General features: G+C 53.4%; 1 protein-coding gene across 3 annotated transcripts; it reads right to left on the bottom strand.

The window, feature by feature from the left end:
• Window positions 1–1239: 1239 nt before the first annotated feature.
• On the bottom strand, window positions 1240–21413 carry LOC111150520 (histone deacetylase 6). Of its 3 annotated transcripts, none has more exons than XM_022508011.1 (29): window positions 21306–21413; window positions 20081–20203; window positions 19860–19988; window positions 19631–19719; window positions 17590–17674; window positions 17449–17489; window positions 16660–16756; window positions 16416–16513; window positions 15138–15242; window positions 14930–14998; window positions 9520–9646; window positions 9359–9424; window positions 9207–9266; window positions 9032–9121; window positions 8589–8695; window positions 8438–8505; window positions 8029–8194; window positions 7800–7928; window positions 7512–7680; window positions 7110–7243; window positions 6468–6536; window positions 6171–6363; window positions 4863–5012; window positions 3159–3333; window positions 2538–3046; window positions 2334–2453; window positions 2053–2199; window positions 1828–1956; window positions 1240–1647 (listed from the first exon to the last, which is right to left on the bottom strand). In XM_022508011.1, the coding sequence occupies exons 2-29, from the start codon at window positions 20171–20173 to the stop codon at window positions 1579–1581; spliced, it is 3483 nt and encodes a 1160-aa protein (XP_022363719.1). In that variant the 5' UTR covers window positions 20174–20203; window positions 21306–21413; the 3' UTR covers window positions 1240–1578. The 3 variants fall into 3 exon arrangements, with proteins under 3 accessions (XP_022363719.1, XP_022363721.1, XP_022363720.1); XM_022508013.1 differs by having other exon boundaries at window positions 19860–19985; window positions 21306–21334; XM_022508012.1 differs by lacking the exon at window positions 21306–21413 and adding an exon at window positions 20637–20674.
• Between the last annotated feature and the right edge of the window lie 220 nt (window positions 21414–21633).

Below are 21633 nucleotides of genomic sequence, written 5' to 3'. Positions count from 1 at the left end.
TACACAGAGCCAGTGGTGGGACCTCCCTGTGTACCCCCTGCTGCACCTCTCCCTTACCTTGCCCCCATCCGGGAGGTGATTACGTGTTTTTGGTGTGCGGAGGGTGTAGCAGTTTTGACCTGAGTGGCCAGACTTTGGCATAAGTCTCATGGGGGCCTCAAGTGGAGCCTGGGCTGCCTTAAGCAGGCTTTTTGTAAAGTAGCTTGGGGGAGAGGGTTGTGCCTGTTTCTGGAGGGAAGGAGTTGAGTGGGAGGGTTATGGTGTCAGGGCCGTAGGAACCTGATTTGAGGTGGATGGGTGTCAAGTGCAAACATTTCCCAGACTCCCTTGCAGCTATGGCAGCCATCTGATACAGGTCTGACCAATGAGATGGAAGGCTACGTTTGGGTGCGGGGGGGTGGCATCCAGAATGCTCCTTAAAAGAGTCATGACTGAGGTAGCCACAGCCCCTTCCCCTTCTTCTTGACTGGGGTAGCGCTCTGGTGGGTATCTTGGGTTCATAAGGTGACCATGAAAAAAGTCTAAGAGACCTCAGCCTGAACTGTTCTGAGTTGCCAAAGAAATTCTCATTATATGAGAGAAATAAAACGCCCAAACTCTCCTCCAGTTCCTCACCCCTGGTCAATGATAGGCACTCCTTTCCCCAGGAGGTTCCCCATGACCAGCCAAATCTAAGTATGTGAAACCTAGACCATGCACACCTGAATCAGGACAAAAAGACAGATAGGGAGACTGAGGCCTGGGGGGGGCTACTTCCTGATAGCCGTCTTGCCTTCTCAGCCCAGGGTGTAGCCGGGACTGGCTGTGAGGCTATTTCTAAGGCAGGCACTCATTTGTTCCAGAATTCCACCATTTAATCTACAGTCGAGCCGGTCGAGCTGCCTGCCCGACTGCCAGTCAGTTTTCTGGACACTGGATGGGCAGGGGTTGACCTGATAGAGTCCCATGCCCTCATTCCTTCATTAATCATCAGACCAGGGGTTGGCCAGGGGTGTGGGTTTCTTCACCCACTTAAGATCAAAAGGCTCTCGGGGCGCCTGGGTAGCTCAGTGGGCTAAAGCCTCTGCCTTTGGCTCAGGTCATGATCCCAGGGTCTTGGGATGGAGCCCTGCATCCGGCTCTCTGCTCAGCGGGGAGCCTGCTTCCTCCTCCCTCTCTGCCTGCCTCTCTGCCTACTTGGGATCTCTGTCTGTCAAATAAATAAATAAAATCTTAAAAAAAAAAGATCAAAAGGCTCTCTACAGGTTTTGTAACAGCTTGTTCCTTTATTACAAATGGAACTCTGCCATATATTGTCAGTTCATTCCCCTCCCTCCAAAGTATCAGCTTCATGTTATCAGCCCCCTCTTGGGACCACTGAACTGCCCCCCCTTTCCTTCCAGGGCAGAGTAGATGGGAGTCCCTCAAACAGGCAGTGGGCAGAGGGAGATTTACAACTGATCATCACAGTCCTCTTACAAGTATTTATGCTGAAATTGGCACCCTTGGGGAGGTGAAAAGTATCTTCAGGATGGGATGGAGTGACGCTGCCCTCATCCAGGTCCTCAGAAGACGGAGAAGGGGAGCACATTCTGACATTTAGAGTGAGTGAGGTATGCACTCCCCAAACTTGTTCTGGTGAGCAGCATTCTTCACATCCAGGAGAGCCTGAGGAGGCGAGAGGGGGTGACTTAGAGTGAGAACCCCTGTACCTCAGCCAGGGGGCTCTCCCACACCAGGCCTTGACAACCCTTCTCCTGGAATCTCCGATCGCCCCTTACCCCGGCCCGAAGGTGCGTGTGTGAGGGCGTGTGTGTGCGTGCATTCTCGGGGCTGCCCAGGACCCACCTGGTGGTGGACATAAGCCTCACAGTTGTAACACCAGGTAGACAGGTCGATGTAGCTGAGGACCAGCGGGTGTCCTGAGACTTCATGGTGTTGGAGCATATGGGCACCAACGTAACGGCCACAGTAGACCTGAGATTGGGGACGGAGTGTTGGGGGGGGGTCAGCAGCTGCCAGCAGTCAGCTTGTGGGCTGACCTCCGCCCCACCCCCTTCCGCTGCTGCCTACCTGATAGCAAGACAGACACACCCAGTTCTCCTGGAGGGTTCCACAGTCCCGACAAGGCTGGGTCACGTCCAGGCCCGATTCAGGGACAGGACATACTGCCACCAAATGGGGACACCAGGGCAGCGGTGTCACAGCATAAAGCATGACCTGAAGTGGGTGACGCTGAGTCAGCTAGGAACTCCATCTCCCTGTTATGTGTCTCTATACCACATGCTCCTACCTGGAGGCACGTACGGGCAAGAGGAGGACGCCACGGTCTTCTCCCTGAGCCCTGAGCTCACCTGGTCAGCGTCAGCATGCTCCCCAAAGCTCTGAGTCAGCCCAGAAGCATCCCTGTCCTGACCTCCTGCTGCCTCTCCTAGCAGCCTCTCGTCTTCCGGGATCTGAGAGTCTGCTGCCTCCTGGATGCACAGGGGTAAGAGACGCATCTGAGAGGCCAGGTTCTTGCCCCTTCTTCCCCCCTACCTGGGTGTGGTGGGTCTTACCTGAGCCTCGCTGTTTAGGTCCAAGGTCCTGAGATTCTCCGTCAGCTTACTGGGGGATATTTGGGTTGTCGCTCCTTGTGCAGGGGAGGCTGGAGGAGTCTGGTTGTCAGTACATAAGGCTGGAGGGGTTGGGATCATCTCAGCTCCCCCCACAGCTTCCTCTGAGGGGGTCTGGTCCAGTGTGGCTCCTTCCGTGGCTGCCTCTGAAGGAGTCTGGTCCACCGCAGCCTCTCCTGTGGCTGCCTCTGAGGGGGTCTGGTCTGCGGTGTCTTCCCTGGTGGGAGCCTCCGAGGTTTGGTCCTGGCTGAACTCCACTACAGTGGTCTCCGACTTAGCTTGGTCTGGAGTGGATGCTGCCACGGGTGATGCTGAGGTAGGCTTCCCTGCGTCTGTATCTGGAATATTCCCGTCTGGTGCGGTCATCCCCACACCTGACCCATGGTCGGCTGGCTGGGTCACCTTCTTGGTGATCGATTTAGAACTGGATGGTCCCTCCTTGTCTTCAACCTCTGGAACCATGGGAGGGAGATCCTTGAGTACGGGTGTTCTCCCTCATCCTGCCTCTGATCCCTGCCCTCTCCCAAGCCCCCCAGTGACCCCCCATTGCCCACGCCTGCTCACTCATGACCCGCAAGCTGCGCCAGTATCTGCGATGGATGTGGGTGGTCTCAGTGATGGAGGCCAGGGCCCCTGAGAGTGGGGGCCGCGACAGGGTTAACAGTGGTGGCGGGTCCCCAAGGAGGGAACGGGTGCAGGCAGCCATGGACTCCGAGATAGATGTCAGGTTATAGCCACCCTTTGTTAAGAAAAAGGGGAGGAAAAGGTATGATGGGGGGGTCCTCATGGAATTTGGGAGGCAAGATGTTTTGCCTCCCAATCCCCCTTCGTGGCCCTGCAAGTCTGGCAGATGAGGACAAGTGAGGAGAAGTGCCACCTGTCAGATGGGCAGCACCCACCGTGTGGAGTGGCTGTTGAGTGAGAGAAATTAGGAGGTCAAGTGCAAGGGAATAACTACCACAATTACAGTTAACACTGAGGGTGACATGAGTAACAGCGGACATGCGTGGATCCCTTGCTGGAGGGTGACATGAGTAACAGCAGACATGCGTGGAGCCCTTGCTGTGCGCCAGACCCTGTTGTGAGCGTTTCATGTGTGTCGACTCTCTTCATCTTCACAACCACATGTGCTCTATCCGCACGAGGACCTCCTTGTCTCACACTTTTTAGGAACCCAAGTCTCTGCTCTTTCTACAGATAAAGAAACTGAGGCTCAGGGGCGCCTGGGTGGTTCAGTGGGTTAAAGCCTCTGCCTTCAGCTCGGGTCATGATCCCAGGACCCTGGGATCGAGCCCCACATTAGGCTCTCTGCTCAGCAGGGAGCCTGCTTCCTCCTCTCTCTCTGCCTGCCTCTCTGCCTACTTGTGATCTCTGTGAAATAATAAAGCTTTAAAAAAAAAAGAAACTGAGGCTCTGAGTAGTTAGATCATGCGTCTGAGGCCCTAAGGCTGATGGGAGGCAGTGCTGGGCTTGGGAGCTAGGCCGTGGGATGGAAGAGTTCATGTTCTCCACCACCGCCCTGGCCTCCCACAAGCAGCCCCGGGACCACTGTGGGATCTGAGAGCAGCCAATTAAACTCTGCTGGCAACTGGCCTTATCTGCTCAGGGGTGAAAACAGCAGCACGTAAGGTGGCCGAGAGGGTTTGAGCCGTGTGCGATGACTCATGATGATAAGAAACTACTGAGACAGGCCTACCACATGCCAGGCACCGCTCCATGCGTAGCCAATCCCCTCTTACAGATGAGGAAACTGAGGCACGGGGGGGGTGACAGGGGCACTGAGTGACTTCCAAGAGGTCCATGAGTTTGCTTTGTCTGGGGAGCTTGCTAGAGGTGGCTCAGGTAGTGGAAAAAACTTAGACGCCAGAGTCGGGCTGCTTGGGCTCAAGCCCCGGCTCCGCCATTACTGAGTGTGTGACCTTGGGCAAGTCACTACAGCTCGCTGTGCTCTACAGTTTCCCTGCTCTTGAGAGAGGAAAATGCCAAGGCCGGCAGACTCTACCTTAGCAGGCTGCTTCGTCAAGTAAGTGAATTTATAACACACACGACGTGCTGGGAAGAGCGAATGGCATGTACTCAGCACTCAGGGAAAGCTGTTAAGCCGGTGTTAGGATAAATGCCCGGTACGTGCCAACAGTCCCAGGCGGGGACACTCAAAGCTGAGTTTAGGAAATTGCCTCGAGTGTCTCCGCCAGCCAGCTGAGAGGGCAGGACTTCAAGCCTTCCAAACCACCCCTCCACCGTAGGAAGAGGAACTGAGCAGGTTACCTCAAGGATTAAGATGATGCGGCCGTTGGCAAGGCCCATCAGCAGGTGGGTGAGGTGGGCATAGCCCTCGGGCGACACCTGGCAGCCTCCCAGCGGGTCGCCCCGTGCGGCGTCAAAGCCAGCTGAGACCAGCACCAGTTCCGGGTTAAACTGAGGCAGGGAGAGAAGAGACACATGGGCGTGAGTGCAGAGGCCTGGGTAGCCAGCACGTGAAGGCACCCGAGATGCACACAGACGTAAGTCAGAGAGCTGGACAATTGCAGGCCGGGGGACACAAGACTAGAGCCATGAAGACAGCAAGGGGAGGACATGGAGACAGGATAGACTCAGGGTCGCAGAGACACAGAGACACTGAGACAGATCAACAGAGATGCAAACACACCGAACAGAGACTTGGAGATGTGACACAGAGACATGGAGACATTTCTAGAAATGGACAGATGGGGACATGAAGCAGAGACGGGCAACATAGAGACTTAGATGTCAGGAGCCGGTGACATGGGACATATGTGAATTTATATAAACAGTGCCAAAGGGAGGTGCGTGCACACTTCCATCGCAGAAGGTAACAATGCAAGTGCCACCCAGAAAATGATCACATATCCATATACGATCAGACAGCAGCATACAGACTGAACTGACCTCATGCTCATCACACGCACACAAAATAGTATCTCACAGAGGGGACAGTAAGCCACAGCGACCCCTGCAAAGACACAATCCTACACATGCCATTACCCACAGTCACAACAGTCTCTCTGTCTGTCTGTCTCTTTCTCTCACACACACACACGCAGTGCACACAGTGAAGGCAGTCACCTATAGGCCCCCACGCAGTCAGGCAAGGACAGACGGGTCACTACCCAACACAGACACACACACAGCCACAGCAGACGGCCAGAGAGAGGCCTGTCACGCACACCCTCCCACACGCACAAAGCCACACACCAGCTGTTGCTGAGAGAGCAATGTGTAGTGACAGACGGTGTCCCAGCCGTCAGAGAGAGAAACGGCAGCGGCCAAGAGCCATGTGTGTGGCCTCACACACGTACTCCAACTCCTCCCAGCCTGGCACACGCCATTCCACAGAGCTGGCAGGCATGCGGGGCCGCCTCCCCCATGCCCGAAAGTCCCTGATGGTCGCACACAGAGAGGGCAGCCACGGAGAGCCACTCTGCAGAGGTGGGAATGGGCCAAGGCCATCGCTGAATCACAACCCCCCCACAGGCATCACCACAGCCACCCATGGGACATGTGTGGGCCCGCGGTCACCCACGCAGTCACTGCCACGTACAGCCTGTACTGTACCTCGTAGGCAACAGGGAGCACCAGACGATGCCAAGCAGCCAGGTAGTCGGCGTCGCCCACGCGGGGCCCATTCCACGCCACATTGACAGTGAAGCCAGTGCCCGCAGCCCGGCCCGTCTGGCAGCTGGCACCCTCATCCCCCATGGGGAAGAAGGTGCCGTGATCATAGCGGTGCAGGGAGATGTACAGCACACTGCCGGGAAGGGGGACCGTGGCCAGTTAGTGGCCCCCAGCACCCCTAAGGCTGGCTGCCCCCCTTTCCCGGACCACACCCCGCCACCCGCCCCAGCTCCTCACCTTGGGTCTTCCTCAAATATGTGCTGAGTGCCATTACCGTGATGGACGTCCCAGTCCACTATGAGGATCCTGGGGGAGGGAATGGCTCCTCAGTGACCTGGGACACTGGCCCACCCGGGAGGAGGGCAGGGCCTGGAGCCCTGGGGACTGTCTGTGGGGGCATTTACTGCTGGTGGCAAAACTCTGGGTCCCTGGGGAAAGCAGTGGGTGACAGGTTGGTGGGGCCTATCAGAGGAAGGGTGAAAGCCAGAGCCGGGGTCCTGAGGTCTTCACTGTGGGCCCAAGCAAGTGCTCAGAGCCAGACCCCCTGTCCCCCCATGGGTAAATGTGGGGAGCCAGATACTGGGTATTCTGAAGGAAGCACTGAGGCCCTGGACCCTGAATTCACAACAGCCGTCGGAGGCCAGAAATGAAGGAGCAGGGGGACCCTGGATGTTGATTTATAACTGCCTGGTGCCACAATCTGGGGCTGCTATCTGGGTAAGCACTGTAGGGCTAGATCCTGGGACCTCTTCTGGGGAAGTGCCGAGCAACTGTACTCTTCCGTGTTTCTGGGTAAGTCCTGGGAGGGCTGCCCCAAGGGGCCTGCTGAGTAAGCACTGGGCTGGTAGTGGTGGAGGGGGTGGCCCAGGGAGCTCTCACCGCAGTGCATGCCCACTGATGGCCTGGGCATGGCGAGCAGCCACAGCCACAGAGTTGAAAAAGCAAAAACCACACGCTGCATCCCGCTCAGCATGGTGTCCTGGGGGCCGCACCACAGCAGCACCATTCAAAACCTGGGGGAGGAGCAGGAAGCAAAGACTAGACCACCTGCCCTCATGGCTTTCTCTCCCCTTTATTCTCTCCTTCCGTCCCTGCCACTGCCCCCCCGCTGCTAGGGGCTCCCAGCCCCCATTCCCCCACTGCACTGGCCAGTAAGCAAGGCCTCCCGGGAGCAGGGGTCCTCCTCCCCAGGCCCCTCTGGCCCAGCCCTGCCCTCCCAGAGCCCCCCTCTCCGCCCCCCAACTTTCCCAGATCGTCGCCCCACCCCCACGGGGGAGGTACCTCTCCGGCCAGCACGGCCTCCACCAGGCGGCAGGCGGCGCCAGTGGCCAGCTGCGCACAGGCAAAGGTGCCCGGGCAGATGTAAATGGAGTCGAAGTTGGAGCCTTCGCGGTGCAGCTCCCGGGTTTTCATCTTCGCTGTGGCCCGCAGTCGACCTACGTACTCAGCACTGGAGGCACAGGTGGGGCACAGGGGTCAGGTGCTTCCAGCCCCTCCCCCCGGGGGGTGGTGGCAGGTGTGCCCTGAGGCCCCATCCCACCCCAAGCACAAGAGTTGGGGGGGTTTGACCTGTGGCAGGTGAGCAGTTCTGCGTCTGTGGCGGGACGAGTGGGCAACGTAAGGCAGCGTCCCGCAAGGCCCAGTTCTTCCAAACGGCGCATGATCCGAAAGACTCGCTGAGGCATCTCTGGGTGGTGGCTGGGGAAGGAGGGGGCAGGAACCAGAGGCAGGGCTTAGTGCTTGAGGAAGGGGGAGGTATCTCCCTGTCCACTTAGCCGATGGCCCTCTGACTGCATACTTGTCCCACAAGTTGTAGTGACCCATCATCCGCTGGTCATAAACCAGCCCCGTGCGAGCCTGTAGCACGGGCCACGTTGGGATTGCGAGCGCTGGGAGCTGCCACGGTCCTTCTTCTTCCTTCTCCACGTTCTCTTCCTCCAGAAAGTCCTCCTCCAGGGTCTCAGCTGTAAGGGGAGGCCACATTCACCTTGTTCCCCTATCCTGGATCCCTGGAATACTCTGGAACTCCGTTTACCCCAACGTGAAAGGGGCGGGAGGCGTGAAACCAGGGTCTAGTGTGAGAGAGAAGGCCTGACCTTCCCCACCAAGGGGGGCCCAGGAAAGTCTGAGGAGGGTCTGGAAGAGTCTCTCTCCCAAGGGTTCATTCCATGCTTGACTCCCCACCTGGCCCCCTCCCTGCCTCCTACCTGATCTTACAAGGACCTCCCAGAAGGGCTCCAGGGCTTCCAGAGCACAGTACAGGGACGTCTGGGCACTAGAGGGCAGGGGAGGGGAAATGTGACCAAACTGCCCTGGGCAGCGGGGGTCCCACTTTTCTCCTCCTCCACCAGGGCTCACCTTGGGCAGGGGGCACCAGGAGACTCCAGTATGGGGCAAGGGTCTCCCAGAAGGGTGTGGAGGGAGGCGCTGACGCCCTCAGCCAGGGAACGGAGGTTGTAGCCACCCTGGGAAAGGAGTGTGAGGGGGTGGTCAGGGGAGAACCAGGTGTTACCAGGGAAGAACAGTAATACTACTACTAATGGTGCTGACTACATATCAAGCAATGAGGAATTTGAAGGGGGACTTCCGTTTCAGTCACTGAGCAGTGCTACAAGGCCATCGCCATGATTGTGGCGACTGTTTCACCCAAGGGAAGCAGGAGCACGAGGAAGTTCAGTGACTTGGAGGAGGTTGTCCAGTTAGTGAGTAGAAATGCTGGGACAGGAACTCCTGCCTGACCTGAAAGCTTTGTTCTAATGTCCTCCTGGATCCACGGCTGACACACAACGTGAGTCACTCACCTCCAGAGACAGGATCAGCTTGCCTCCTGCCAGACCCATGAGCAGGTGGGTTAGCTGAGCAAACCCTGCTGGAGTAGCGGCCATCTCACCCTGGGAGGGGGCGGACGTGGAGGATCAGCCTGGCTCCGTACAAACTCCCTTCTGCCCATGTACCACCCCAGGGAGCCCGCCTTACCTTGGGGTCCCCTTGGAGGGCATCAAATCCAGCGGCCACCAGGACCAGCTGGGGCTGGAACTGAGGGGGAAAGGGACTACATGAGGCCACTTGCCCTCACGGCCCAACCCTCAACATCGCTCCTGTCCCAACACACCCCAGACCCCCAGGACCTCAAGGGCGACTGGCAGAAGGAGGTGCAGGAAAGCAGCAATGTAGTCGGCATCTCGCATCCCCACCTGCGGACAGAGAGGCACGATGGGGATGTTCTGCCCTCTGGCTGAAGGGCAGGGGTGGGCCTAACTTCCGGGGCAAAGGAGAGGCCGACACTGACCTGGTTCCAAGGCACATTGATGGTATATCCCTGGCCTCGGCCAAAACCTACGGTGGACCAGTTAGAGGCCTTCAGGTGGGGCCAGAACCGACCCTGCTCGTAGCGGTGGATGGAAAAATAGAGGACGCTGGAGGGAGAAAGGAGAAAAAAAGAGGTGGGGGCCTTGAAGAGTCAATGATCCCAGATGCCCCAAGCCACAGCTCCCAATTTACTCAACCACTCGTTCATTCTCTCATTAATCTCCCCATTAACCCTTTATCTCCTGCATCCATTCATTCTTCTGTTTAGTCACCAACGTCTGCACCTGCCCATTCACAAATTCTCCCATTTATCCATTACTTCCCTCACTCGTTCACCCACTCACTCACTGGCATGCCTCCCTTGGAGAACACTCCTGCCCTCCTCCATGCCAGCTCTGAGACCCTGACAGCTATGGGGTCTGTCCATCCCAGGCCCAGAGGGTTCCTGGCCCTGTGGGGGACTCAAAATCATACCAGCCTGCCCACGTGCCTCCACCACCAAGGTGATGGTGGCAGGATGAATCCTGTGATGTTGGAGGCCCACCAGGGGGCACACAGCTCTTAGCTGGCAGGATCTGGCTAAGGTGGCAAAGAGCAGCAGACCAGGCTGGAGAACTTAGTGCTTCCCCTGAAGGATGTGGGAAGACTCAAAGGTGGGGGGTAAGGGGACCTGTTCCTTCCCTCCAATACCTTACAAGGCACCTCTACTACTTGTATTTTGTAGGTGAGAAACTGCGTACTCAGAGCAGTGAGGACAGATAGATGGAACAGACGCTGAAAAGACATGAAGGTCCATGTTCTGAAAGAAGGCCCAGCAGGGGGATGCCTGGGTGGCTCAGTCGGTTAAGCATCTGCCTAGGGTTCAGGTTATGATCCCATCAGGTTATGATCCCATTAGGTTATGACTCCATCCCTGGGATGGAGTCCCACATTGGGCTCCTTGCTCAGGAGGGGAGCCTGCTTCTCCCTCTGCCTGCTGCTCTCCCTGCTTGTGAATGTGCACGCATGCGCTCTCTCTCAGTCTCTCTCACAAATAAACAAATATATTTGATGGGGGCAGTCAAAATGAATAAACTCTCAACCATCCATTCATCCATCTGTTCATCCACTCCCCATCTCGTTCCAGAAAGAATTAAAAGGCAGCAGTTTTATCTTTTTTTTTCTTTTTTAGGAAAATGCAAGAAATAGTGGTAAGCAATAAATCCAGACCAACTTAGTGACATTTGAATAAATGCTGAAAATGTGGTTGTGAAATCTGATGCAAGTGATATAGAAAGATTTTTAAAATCAAAGAAAAGCATCTTGGAACCCATGTGAAAGCTCTGGTCTTGAGTAGGTGGGAGATGATGGGTTTACTTTTGACTCTGATAAATATCGGTTCTAAACATTTTTTTTTCTTTAGTAAGTTAACTTACCAGTAGAGGAAGAGAAACGCAGAGTAGAACAGAAAGATGACCATCAGGGGAAGAAAGGAATGAAGAAAACATTTGAAGAAGGCCTACCCCATGAGAGTCACCAGAGCCAGTGGAAGAACAAACACCGAAGGAAACTAAGTTTATAAAGCAAAGGTAGGAGGTAATTTTATTTGTTTGAAAGATTTATTTATTTTTATTTTAGAGAGAGAGGGAAAGAGAAGGGCAGAGGAAGAGGGAGAGAGAGAGTCCCAAGCAGGCTCCAAGCCCAGCCCAGAGCCTGAGGATCCTGACACGGGGCTCTATCTCATGACTCTGAGGTCATGACCTGAGCTGAAATCAAGAGTCTGATGCTTAATTAACTGGGCTGCCCAGGTGCCCCAGCACAAAGTTTTAAAATAAGTTCCACTGATTTCCAGGGGAAGAATGGTGCACTGATAGTACAGGTTCACCTCCTTGCTCTCCCACAATCCCAGTCAAAAGACAGTAAGAGGAAGTTTAAACATGCATCATCCCAGAAAGATGGAGAAGGAAAGAAAGGATGTCAGGCAATTAGAAACTTCAATAAATCTCTAGGAAATAGTCTTTGAGGCTCCAGGGGCCCCATGGGACCCTCTCTCATGCTTAGCAGGTGAGGGAGGGTCCCCAAGATGAGCTGAGGTTTCCCTTCTGAGAAATCAAGGGCAGATCCAGGTCAATGCACACAAAATCGATTCTGAATGGCCAATTCACTGAATGACCCATTCACTAGATTTCCTTGTTTCTTTTTACCATTTAGCCTTGGTTTACCTGTTTCTATCATCTTTGTAGTAGTATTTTAAGGCCTGATCAATGTGTCCACCCAGGACCCTGCTGATGGAGTTAAGAGCCCCAGGGATGGAGAGCTAGGAGATTGAAGGGCATGGATAAATGTTTTTTTCCCCCAATTATACATTCTTATTCATAAGAAAGAATATATATATTCATAATTCTTCATATCCGTGCATATCGTCAATAACATATCCGTCAAAGAACACAGTGATAGCTTCCAATGCATTTATTAAAAGAAAAAGAATGATTCATGACGTTAGGGAATTCTTGTTAATTTGCTTAGAGACGATACTATGGTTATGCTTTTTTAATTTTTATTTTTTTTATTTTTATTTTTTCAAAGATTTTATTTATTTACTTGACAGACAGAGATCACAAGTAGGCAGAGAGGCAGGCAGAGAGAGAAGGAAACAGGCTCCCCGTGGAACAGAGAGCCCGATGTGGGGCTTGATCCCAGGACCCTGGGATCATGACCTGAGCCGAAGGCAGAGGCTTTAACCCATTGAGCCACCTAGGCGCCCCTAGATATGCTTTTTTTTAATTTAAAATGTTTCCTCTTTTAGAGAGATGTTCAAGAATATTTACAGAAAAAAATGATACAGTAATCTGGGATTAATTTCAAAATATTATAGAAGGATGGCAGTGATGGGAGGTCCAAATGAAACTAGACTGGCCACTTGAGTTGATAAATGTTGAAGCATTCAAGAAGCCAGAAATGGACAAAATAACACAGGAGCGAGAGACTAATAAAAAAGAGAAAAACAAAACAAAACAAAAAAAATGAAGTATAAAAAAATAAACACTACGGGCACTGCCGTCATTTGAGCATCTAACTCCTGATTTTGGCTCAGGTCATAATCGCAGGGTCATGGAATCGAGCCCGGCATCAGGCTCTGCACTCAGCACAAAGTGGGCTTGAGTTTCTCTCAGCAACCCCCCCACCCCGCTCACTCTCTCTCTTCCTGCCCCAAAATAAATAAACAAATCTTTTTAAAAAAATAAACACTAGAACAATGGAGATGGCCAAAAAGGCCAAAAGCTAGATTTGAAGAAGATAGGTAAAACTAACCAATGTTTGGTGAGGTAGAGGGTTTAAAAAAAAAAAAAAGAGAGATACCATCTCAAGAAGAGATCCCCTGCCTTTTAACTGGCATTTGACAGGACCCCATCTAATGCATGTCATCTCAACATGACAGGTTGAGACCTATCAGTAGACATTTTCTGCCCCCACCCCAGGGAAACATCTTTCAGGAAACAGACTCCTGTGCGCCCCAGCAGAGCTGGCCCAAGACAGCCACATGCCACGGCGCTATATTTGGTATGAATGCCAAGCAAGAACTGCTAGACAGCTGAGGCAAACCGAAGAAAACATCAAGATTTATTACTATTATTATTACTTATTTATCTGACAGAGAGAGAGCACAAGTAGGCAGAGTGACCAGCAGAGGGAGAGGGAGAAGCAGGCTCCCTGCTGAGCAGGAAGCCAGATATGGGGCTCCATCCCAGGACTCTGGGATCATGACCTGAGCCGAAGGCAGATGCTTAACGACTGAGCCACCCAGGCATCCCACACCAAGGAAAACTTGAAGCACTTCTAATGACTCCTCTCTAAAAACAAGCTGAGGAATGAGGGGGCGTAGAAACAGACAGAAGTGCTTTTGGAGATGAAAAGAATGTCTAAATACATAATTCAATGGAAGGTCTTCAAGGTATAGCTGAGGAAATCCCCCAGGACACAGAGCAAAAGGGAGAAGAAAACACGAGAGAATACAACACAAGAGACCAGGCAGAATATGTACAGTAGAATACAGTGGAAGAAAGCATCAAAGAAGAATGTGTCCAGGGACTTAAGAAGGGCCCGAGTCTTCAGAGGTAAAACGTCTAACCACTGCTAAGTGGAATGAAGGGGCCAGGGTGAGAGTTCAGAACACCAGGGATGGAAAGAAGAGACTAAAGAAAACCTTTGGAGAAGGAAACAGATTACTCAGAAAGGAATACAAAGCAGACATCTGTCAGCAACATTGAATGCTGGAAAATAACAAAGCTGTGTCTAGAGAATAGCCAACTCAGATGAAATAATGGGCCGTGGGAACTCAGGATCCACGGGGAACAAAGGGATTCTATGCAGTCGGTTTGACAGAAGGCTGGATCAAACAACTACCTAGTAGTGTCCCTACTGACAAGGACTTGCTCAATTACTTTCTGCAGGAAGGGGAAGCGGGTACCACTTTTCTGGAGGAAGTCTGGTATATGCCACTTAAGGACTCATTGAACATTATATCAAAAACTAACGATGTACTATATGTTGGCTAACTGAATTTAAATTAAAAAAAAAAAAAGCACGTTGACCCCCCCCCGCCACGCAGCAATCCACTATTGGAAAGCCATCCTCTACATATACTCGCAGAAGTGCAAAGTTACATATTTTTAAACTACAGATTATAAAATATATAAAATTATATATTTTCCCCATAGAACTGTCTGTTCTAGCAAAAACGAGAAAACTCCATCAGTGTCCTGGGGCTAAACAACCAGAGGTACAGCCATACAGTGGGACACTGGTGGTTTTTTAGAGGCACTAATGTGGAGAGGTGTCCACGAAGTGCTGTTAAATGGAAAAAGCAAGCTTCCGAAGAACATAGAGAGGATTGTCTCATTAGGCTAGTGTGTTAGTGATAACACTGAATATTCAGATTCTGTCAGAATATAACCTAAACTATCAATTAGTTATTTGGAGGTGATGGGAATTACAGGAGACTCACTGCTTTAGACATTTCTGTATTGTTCAATTTTGTTTAAACAAACACTTTGCAATTGTCCTAATCAGAAAAATAGTCATTTGAAGTTCACTCCAGCTCCAAGGTCAACAGGTGAACAAGATCTCCAAGTACCTGGGGGCTCCTATCTCATCTCTCCCACTTCTCTGTGTGACCTTGTGAGCTGTAAGCCTTGGTTCCCCCATCTGTAAAATGGGGAACCCCAGAGACCCTGTCTCGGAGTGAAATTAAGTGACAATGCAGACATGCAGGGAACAGCACAGAACCCGGTTCAGAGGTGGGCCCAATGAATCTGAATGCCTTCCCTTCCTTCCCGGGCCCCTTCTGGTTGGGCCCATAAAGGCGGGGGGTGGCTGGGAGTCTAGCATCAAAGGTGGCACTTGGAGCATACCTGGGGTCCTGGTCAAAGGCAAACTGTGTTCCTTGACCATGGTGCACGTCCCAGTCCACGATAAGGACCCTGTGAGGAGGATGGGGTGGGGGAGGTGGGTACTATAGAAGAGCGTCAAGGCGCATCCTGGGGGGGGGGGAAGGGCCCAGGCCAGGACACCCTACCCTGCGCCACCCCCATCACACCCGCCCTGTGGCTTGCTGCTGACCTCTGAACGGCGTGCTTCTTTTGAGCGTAGCGGGCAGCCACGGCCACATGGTTGAACATGCAATATCCATCCATAAGACTATGTTGGGCGTGGTGTCCGGGAGGCCTAGGCAGGATACGGGAGGCCACAGATTGTGGGGGGAGATCCTCCTCTACAGAGGCAGACTCTCCCCTGCTCTCCAATTCTAGACCACTAACGTACCCAGTGCCGATGTCTGCCAATCGGCCAGGAACTGAGTAACGGGGACCCCAGACCTCCACCCCTGGTCTACTGCTCTCTACCCAAAGGAAATTTGGTAATGTTCATGGGAGTTATCAATGGATAGTGCTCACTTTGGCAGCACATACACTAAGACTGGAACAAAACAGAGATTAGCATGGCCCCTGCAGAAGGGCAACATGCAAATCCGTGAAGTATTCCACGTTTTTGTCACTATGTGATACAAGTGAAACTAACAGAATGCCGTAGGTTAACTAAATTGGAATTGAAATACAAAAAAAAAAAAAAAAACCAAATAAAGTAAAAATTATCAACACATACAGCCTCACACCCGTCCTGTTCCTGGAGACTCAGCCCACAGCCCATGTTAACAAAAAGGGTGAAATGACAATGTTTCTAAATGGATAATGGTATTTACTGTGACAGGTTTTAGAAATGGCCAGTGACTTGGGGTGGGGGAGACCAAAATGCCCAGTGCTAGGGGGCTGGCTAACTTCCTGTGCTTTCGCACTGTGGCATTCCACGCAGGTCTAAGGTATAAGCATATACCTTTGAGAAAATCTTAACAAGATGTGGACGTGAAAAATGCACGTGTTCACTGCTACTACCACTTGTGGCTAAAAAAAAGGGGCGGGGGAGGCTGTATCATCCGCAATTCACCAGTTCCGGGTTGCCAACAATGCTAAGAGGTACAGTGATTTCACGTGTCAACAAAAAATCAGAGAACACTGCTAAATGATTCTAAGACACCACTGTTTGTAGGATGAATCTGGATTTCAAGATGACCAGATGTGGATCTTAGCATCGATGAAATAGGGCATTTATCCACGAATAGGCACAGAAAGTTTCTGGGAGCACACGTGAGTCATTGGTTACAATGACTACCTCCAGGACAGGAAGCAGGGCTCTGGGGGATAGGGTGGGAGACTTTTTTGGTGCTCCCTTTTTTATCTTTTGATTCTTGACCCTGGGAACATACCACCCATACCAATACATTTTACATTTGAAGGGAGGAATTTTTTTAAATACAAAAAAAAAACAAATGCTAGTAGGTCCTACCTGATGATGGCCATGCCATTCCGGATCTCGTTTCCCAGGACCGCATCCACCAGCCTGAGGACAGAGCCTGAGGCCAGACAGGCACAGGTATATGAGTTCTGAAGAGACAGTGGGGGACAGAGAAGGAGTAAGGGAGAGAGCAGCCCTGTCCACTCCATTACTCCTCCCCAGGATGTGGTGCGCGTGGGGATGGGAAACCCCAGGACTGCCACCACCCTTCTGCTCTCATAGTTCTTATCCATACCGGATGCAGGTAAACTGAGTCATAAGTGTCTGCTAGGATGCGGAGCTCTCCCTCATTCATGTACTGGGTCGTCTCCATCAGATCGATGTATTCTAGGCTGGGGACACAGGAGAGGAGATTCAAGGGCCTGTCTCCTTCCTGGGCCCTCGTCAGGGCACCATCTCTTCCCTATCTGAGCCTTGGTCAAATCAGACCCCCTCAACTGTCAATCTGGTCGGGGGGCGGGGAACAGCTGTGATACAGAACATGTTCCCTGCTTCTTCCCTAGCCAGCCTCATTTCCAGTAATATCCCTTGTCCTGTGCTGTCACCACAATAAATCCTACCCCCAGGCTGTTGGCCACACTGCTGTAGCTGTCTGTACTTTCCCTCAGCTCTCCTCTTCACCTGACTTGCTCTTTCTCAGCTCAGATCGCCCCTCTGCCAAGCTAGCTTGAATCACATCACCCTGGCGTCCTCACTCTGGGTTCCTGAAGCCCCCACTGGGGGACCTCCGAGCACTCTGTCCACACACCCACCCTCTGTTTACACACTAGACTATCATAACAGTAGCCTCTCATGGGCTGATGACATAGCAGGCACCATTCTAAGCACTCAACACATCTCGAACCCTCCCGAGGAACTTCTGTTTGCTAGCTCCCATGTGATAGGCGAGGACCCTGAGATTCAGAGGCTTAGCAACTTGCTCAAGGCCACAAAGCCCATGACATCCCTTCCCAAAGAATCCGGCCTGCCCTGGTTGGCTCAGGGAAGCCTCCTCCCCATCTCTACAAGGCTTGGAAGCCTTCACCTGTGAACCAACATCAGCTCCTCCTTTTCAGCAAAACGAGCCTGGAGAGACACAAGGAATAAAGGGCTCAGGCACTGGCCACACCCAGGCTCTGGCAGCTCCTGCCCACCACCCACCCAGGGTGTCGGCTGGGGGACTCACCTGGAAGGACACGCAGCGGTCCAGAAGGCCCTCCTGGATCAGCTGTTCCTTGATGGCATGGAGCCGCTCAGGGCCTTCAGGGAAGCTGGGTTGACAACACATCCAGACACACACACACAGAGGGACACGGGTGAGCGGCCCCTCTGCTCCTACACATCTTCCCCATCCACCTTTAACAGTTGGTCATGTCAGAGACTTTGGGGTCAACCATGATGACTGTTTGGCTCTGTTCTTGCAATACATCGAGAGCCTGCCCCTCTCCTTATCACCCCCACTGCTGCCACCAGGACCTCTTGCCTGCGATCCTGCCCTCAGCTCCTCACTGGCCTCCCCGCTTCTGCCCCCACTCCCCCAACGGCCCCTTCCTCCACGCAGCAGCCAGGCATTGGCTAAAACCCAAATCGGATCACATCCCTCCTCTACTTAGAACCTCCTTGTGGTTCTCATCGCCAGCAGAGGCAAAGGCCAAGTCCTCCACATGCTCTGAAGGCCTGGAACCACTGGCCCTGATGCCTCTCAGATGCTGTCTTCCAGTGCTCTCCCCTCACTCCCCCTGCTTCTCCTGCACTGGTCTCTCCCTGTTCCTCCATCCAACTGAGTACTTTTCAGCTGGCCCCTCGCCCTGCCTAAAACACTCTTCTCTCAGATGTCTCCATGGCTTACTCCCTCACCTTCCAATCCCTGCTCAAAGATCCGTGAGGCCTTTCCTGACCATCCTATTTAAAACTTATCTCCCCTCCACCACGTTTTCTGCCACTCTCCCTCCTGTGTCGGTGTCTCTCCACAGCACTCACTGGCTGTCTTTCCCTTCTAAAATGCAATGTCCGTGAAGGCAGAGGTCCTGTTTGTCTACTGTGGTGGCCCTAGCTCCTTGGGAGATGGTAGACATGTACTCAATGATGAAGTCTTTTGCCATCACCAGCCTTCTATTGGGATGGGGGATAGACACACGCAAGTGCGGTCACAAACAAATGATGACACGGACTAGGAATGTCTCAGAAAGCAGGTGTGGGGGAAGGGGAGTGGCCAGAGCCCTCTCTGAGAAAGTCTCTTTGAGATGTGAATGTTAACTGCGAGGGGAGAAGGTGGAAACGAGTAAGCAGAATGGCCACGGTAAAGACCCAAGCTGGTTGAGTGCCTAGCCTGGTGGAAGAACGGCAGGGGGACCAGGGTGGGTGAAATGAAGCGAAGCGAGTGACTGGCTGATGAGGTCACCAAGGTGCCGTGGCACCGGATCACGTGGACCCTTAGAGGCCAGAATGAGGAATATGGACTTTACCTTGAGGGCAATGGTGTGCCTTTGAAGGATTTTGAGAAAGAGAACACAACCATAACTAATGGAATGCTCTATGTCAACTATATTTCAGTTGGAAGCTAATTTAAGAAAAAGAAGAGAACATGATCTTGTACCTATTATTATTTTTTTGGCTGCCGTGTGGAGGACAGACAGAGGGATGAGGGTGGAGGCAGGGGGGCCAGGGAAAGGCCTCGGGAAGACTAGGTGAGTGATGGTGGTTGAGTGGAGGCAGTGAGGAGAGGTCAGGTACTGAATATGTTTCCAAAATGGAGCCAAAAGGATTTACTGATGGATTACAAAATGTGTGAGCAAATGGGAGGTATAATTCTCCCACATCTGCATGAATGTCCTTTCTTCAAGGAAGCCTTCTGTGAACCCCAGATGCTAGTCTAGGGTCCTCTATCAAACACTCTTGAATCCCCTGGTCTGAGGTCATCCTTCATTAAACACCTCCTACTGCTGCTGGATGTTTGATGATTTGCTCTCCTAGTCAACTTATCGGCTCCTTGAGAAGGGACTCTGTCTGTCTGGCCCGACCCATCTGTATCACCAACTTCCAGAACACAGTGCATATTCAGTAAGTGTTGGCCAAATGAAAAGAATCTTTTCAAGCCTAAACCTCACCTCTCGAAATCATCTGCTTCCAGTCTCTAGGCTAGCAGAAGAATGGCTTCATTCTTGCTAACGGGCTCTAAATGGGTTTATTTGTGTGGTCAGGGGACAGCCTGGAGAAGGCAGCCTCACCTGTCATCCCAGAGGCAGTGGAATTCATTTAGCTGCTCATCGAACACCAAGCCCGTGCCAGACAGTGTCTTGGCCTCAAGGTTCAGATCCTGCAGGGAAAAAAAAAAGGGAGACACCGATCCGTTCAGGGCCCGAGTCAGAAGGAACACCCCCCACTGTCCAGGAGAGAAAACCTCAGGGTTTTCATTGTCACAGGAGGCTAAATCCATTGAGGCCAGGCCATTCTCACCAGCCCTTGCAGGCCCACGATCAGGTCTTGCTCTGTGGCTTGGGTGAGCTTCTTCATTCTGCCTTTCTTCTTTACCTCTGCCAGACTAGGACTGGAGTGGAGTAAGGCACCCTTCTTAACACCTCGCTTCTGCCAAACAGAGAGAAGGGTCAGATTCCAGTGCATGGCTCACTGCTCCTCCCCGCCCCCCTCCCCGGATCAGGGCAGGTCTGGGGCCTCACCGACGTGACGCTGGAGTCGTGGGGGGGCGAATGGGGGTTATGCCTACTCCTTCGCTGCCTGGTTGTGGTGGTATCCTGGCCGGTGGAGGTCATGGTCGGGGAGACTTCACCCCTGACGCCGTTCTGGGGGGTGGGGTGGAGATGACTACGAACCGGCTGGAGTGCCCTGAGGACCCCACACCCCAGACCCTACCCAGGCCCCGCCCCCTACAGAGTCTCCATCCTTTCTGTTATCCTACTCCCCACCGCCTTCTAAACTCCGCCCCTTTCAAGGCCCTCTCCTTTCACTGGGGTGTCCAGTCCACCTGGTCCCGCCCATTCCATTAGGCTCCACCCCTTTAACACTATTCTTTCCCCTCGAAAAGTCTTGTCCTTTCACGGAGCAATAAATCCCCGGGCTCAGTCCGTCCTAGGGCCGGCCCCCTCTAGCTGATCACCGCCCTTTCCGCTCCCCCAAGTCCCATTGCCAGACTCATTCGTTCCTCCAAGCCTCGCCAAGACCCCACCCCCTCACAAATCTGCCCCTTCCAGCTAATCTCCCAGGATAATCACCCACCCTTTCACTCAGCCAGACCCAGACCCAGCTCCGGCCCCGACTCCACCCTTAACGATCCACTTAACTCCACCCCTTATCGGGCCGGACCTGCACCTTCCACTTGGCCAGATCCCGCCCCTAACGTTTCAACGGGCCCCCGCTCCTCGGGGGACTGCCCCTTTCCTTCCACCAGATCCCACCCCCTGCTCAAACCCTACCCTCAAGCTCCACCAAACCCCTTCAGCCAGTTTCGGGCTGCCTCCCTCCAGTCCCCTCCCCTTTCCCACCCCCGCACTCGACGCCGACCAATCCCCTTAGCGCCACTCAAGGGGCGCACCCCTTTTCTCAAACTCCGCCCCGGGCTCACGCCGCCAAATTCCTGGCGACCTGCGGGACGGCGGGTGCTGGAGGTCCTCTTTTCCATTGGGCCGGTCTCTCTACTGCCCGCCCCGATCCCGCCCACACTGCGTGTCGGGCACAGGGCCGCGCCCCTTGCGCACGCCACACCTCCCGCGCGCTCACAAACGCCAAGTCAGCACGTCAGCGCGCTACGCAGGCCGTGCCGCGCGTGCGTAAAGTGCGCGCCGGCGGTTTGAGGCGGCGTTTGGGCTCAAGCTTGCCCCTCCCCCAACCACTGCCGCTGTAGTCACGGCTTCCGTGGCCGCTGTCCGTCCGTCCTTGTCCAGTCACCTTAGGAGTCCTCCGGACCCGCGCCAGTTGTGCCGCACGAGGACTCAAGAGATCAAGCAAGCAAGCGAGGGAATTAGGAAGGGGAGTCTCCTCTCCTCCCGGCGGCTTCCCGCGCGGCGAGCTGTGATGACGTAGCGTGGGGCGGGCTGGGGACAGGGCCCCGGAGCGGGGTTGACACTGGAGGATGGCTGGTGGTGGCCAAAATGGGAGTGGTGATGATGTTAAGTACTGTGAGGATTTTCTGAGTTAGTATGCACTAAGATGGCCCACAGGAAGCACTCTCTAAATGTTAGCTGCTGCCATTCTGCCGGGGATATGGAGGGTAGGA

The sequence above is a fragment of the Enhydra lutris genome, unplaced genomic scaffold (genome assembly GCF_002288905.1).
Source record: "Enhydra lutris kenyoni isolate GAN:26980312 unplaced genomic scaffold, ASM228890v2 scaffoldscaffold23, whole genome shotgun sequence".
NCBI classification, from domain to species: domain Eukaryota; kingdom Metazoa; phylum Chordata; class Mammalia; order Carnivora; family Mustelidae; genus Enhydra; species Enhydra lutris.
Note: the sequence above shows the minus strand (reverse complement) of the source record. Positions and strands in the feature narration are given on the sequence as shown.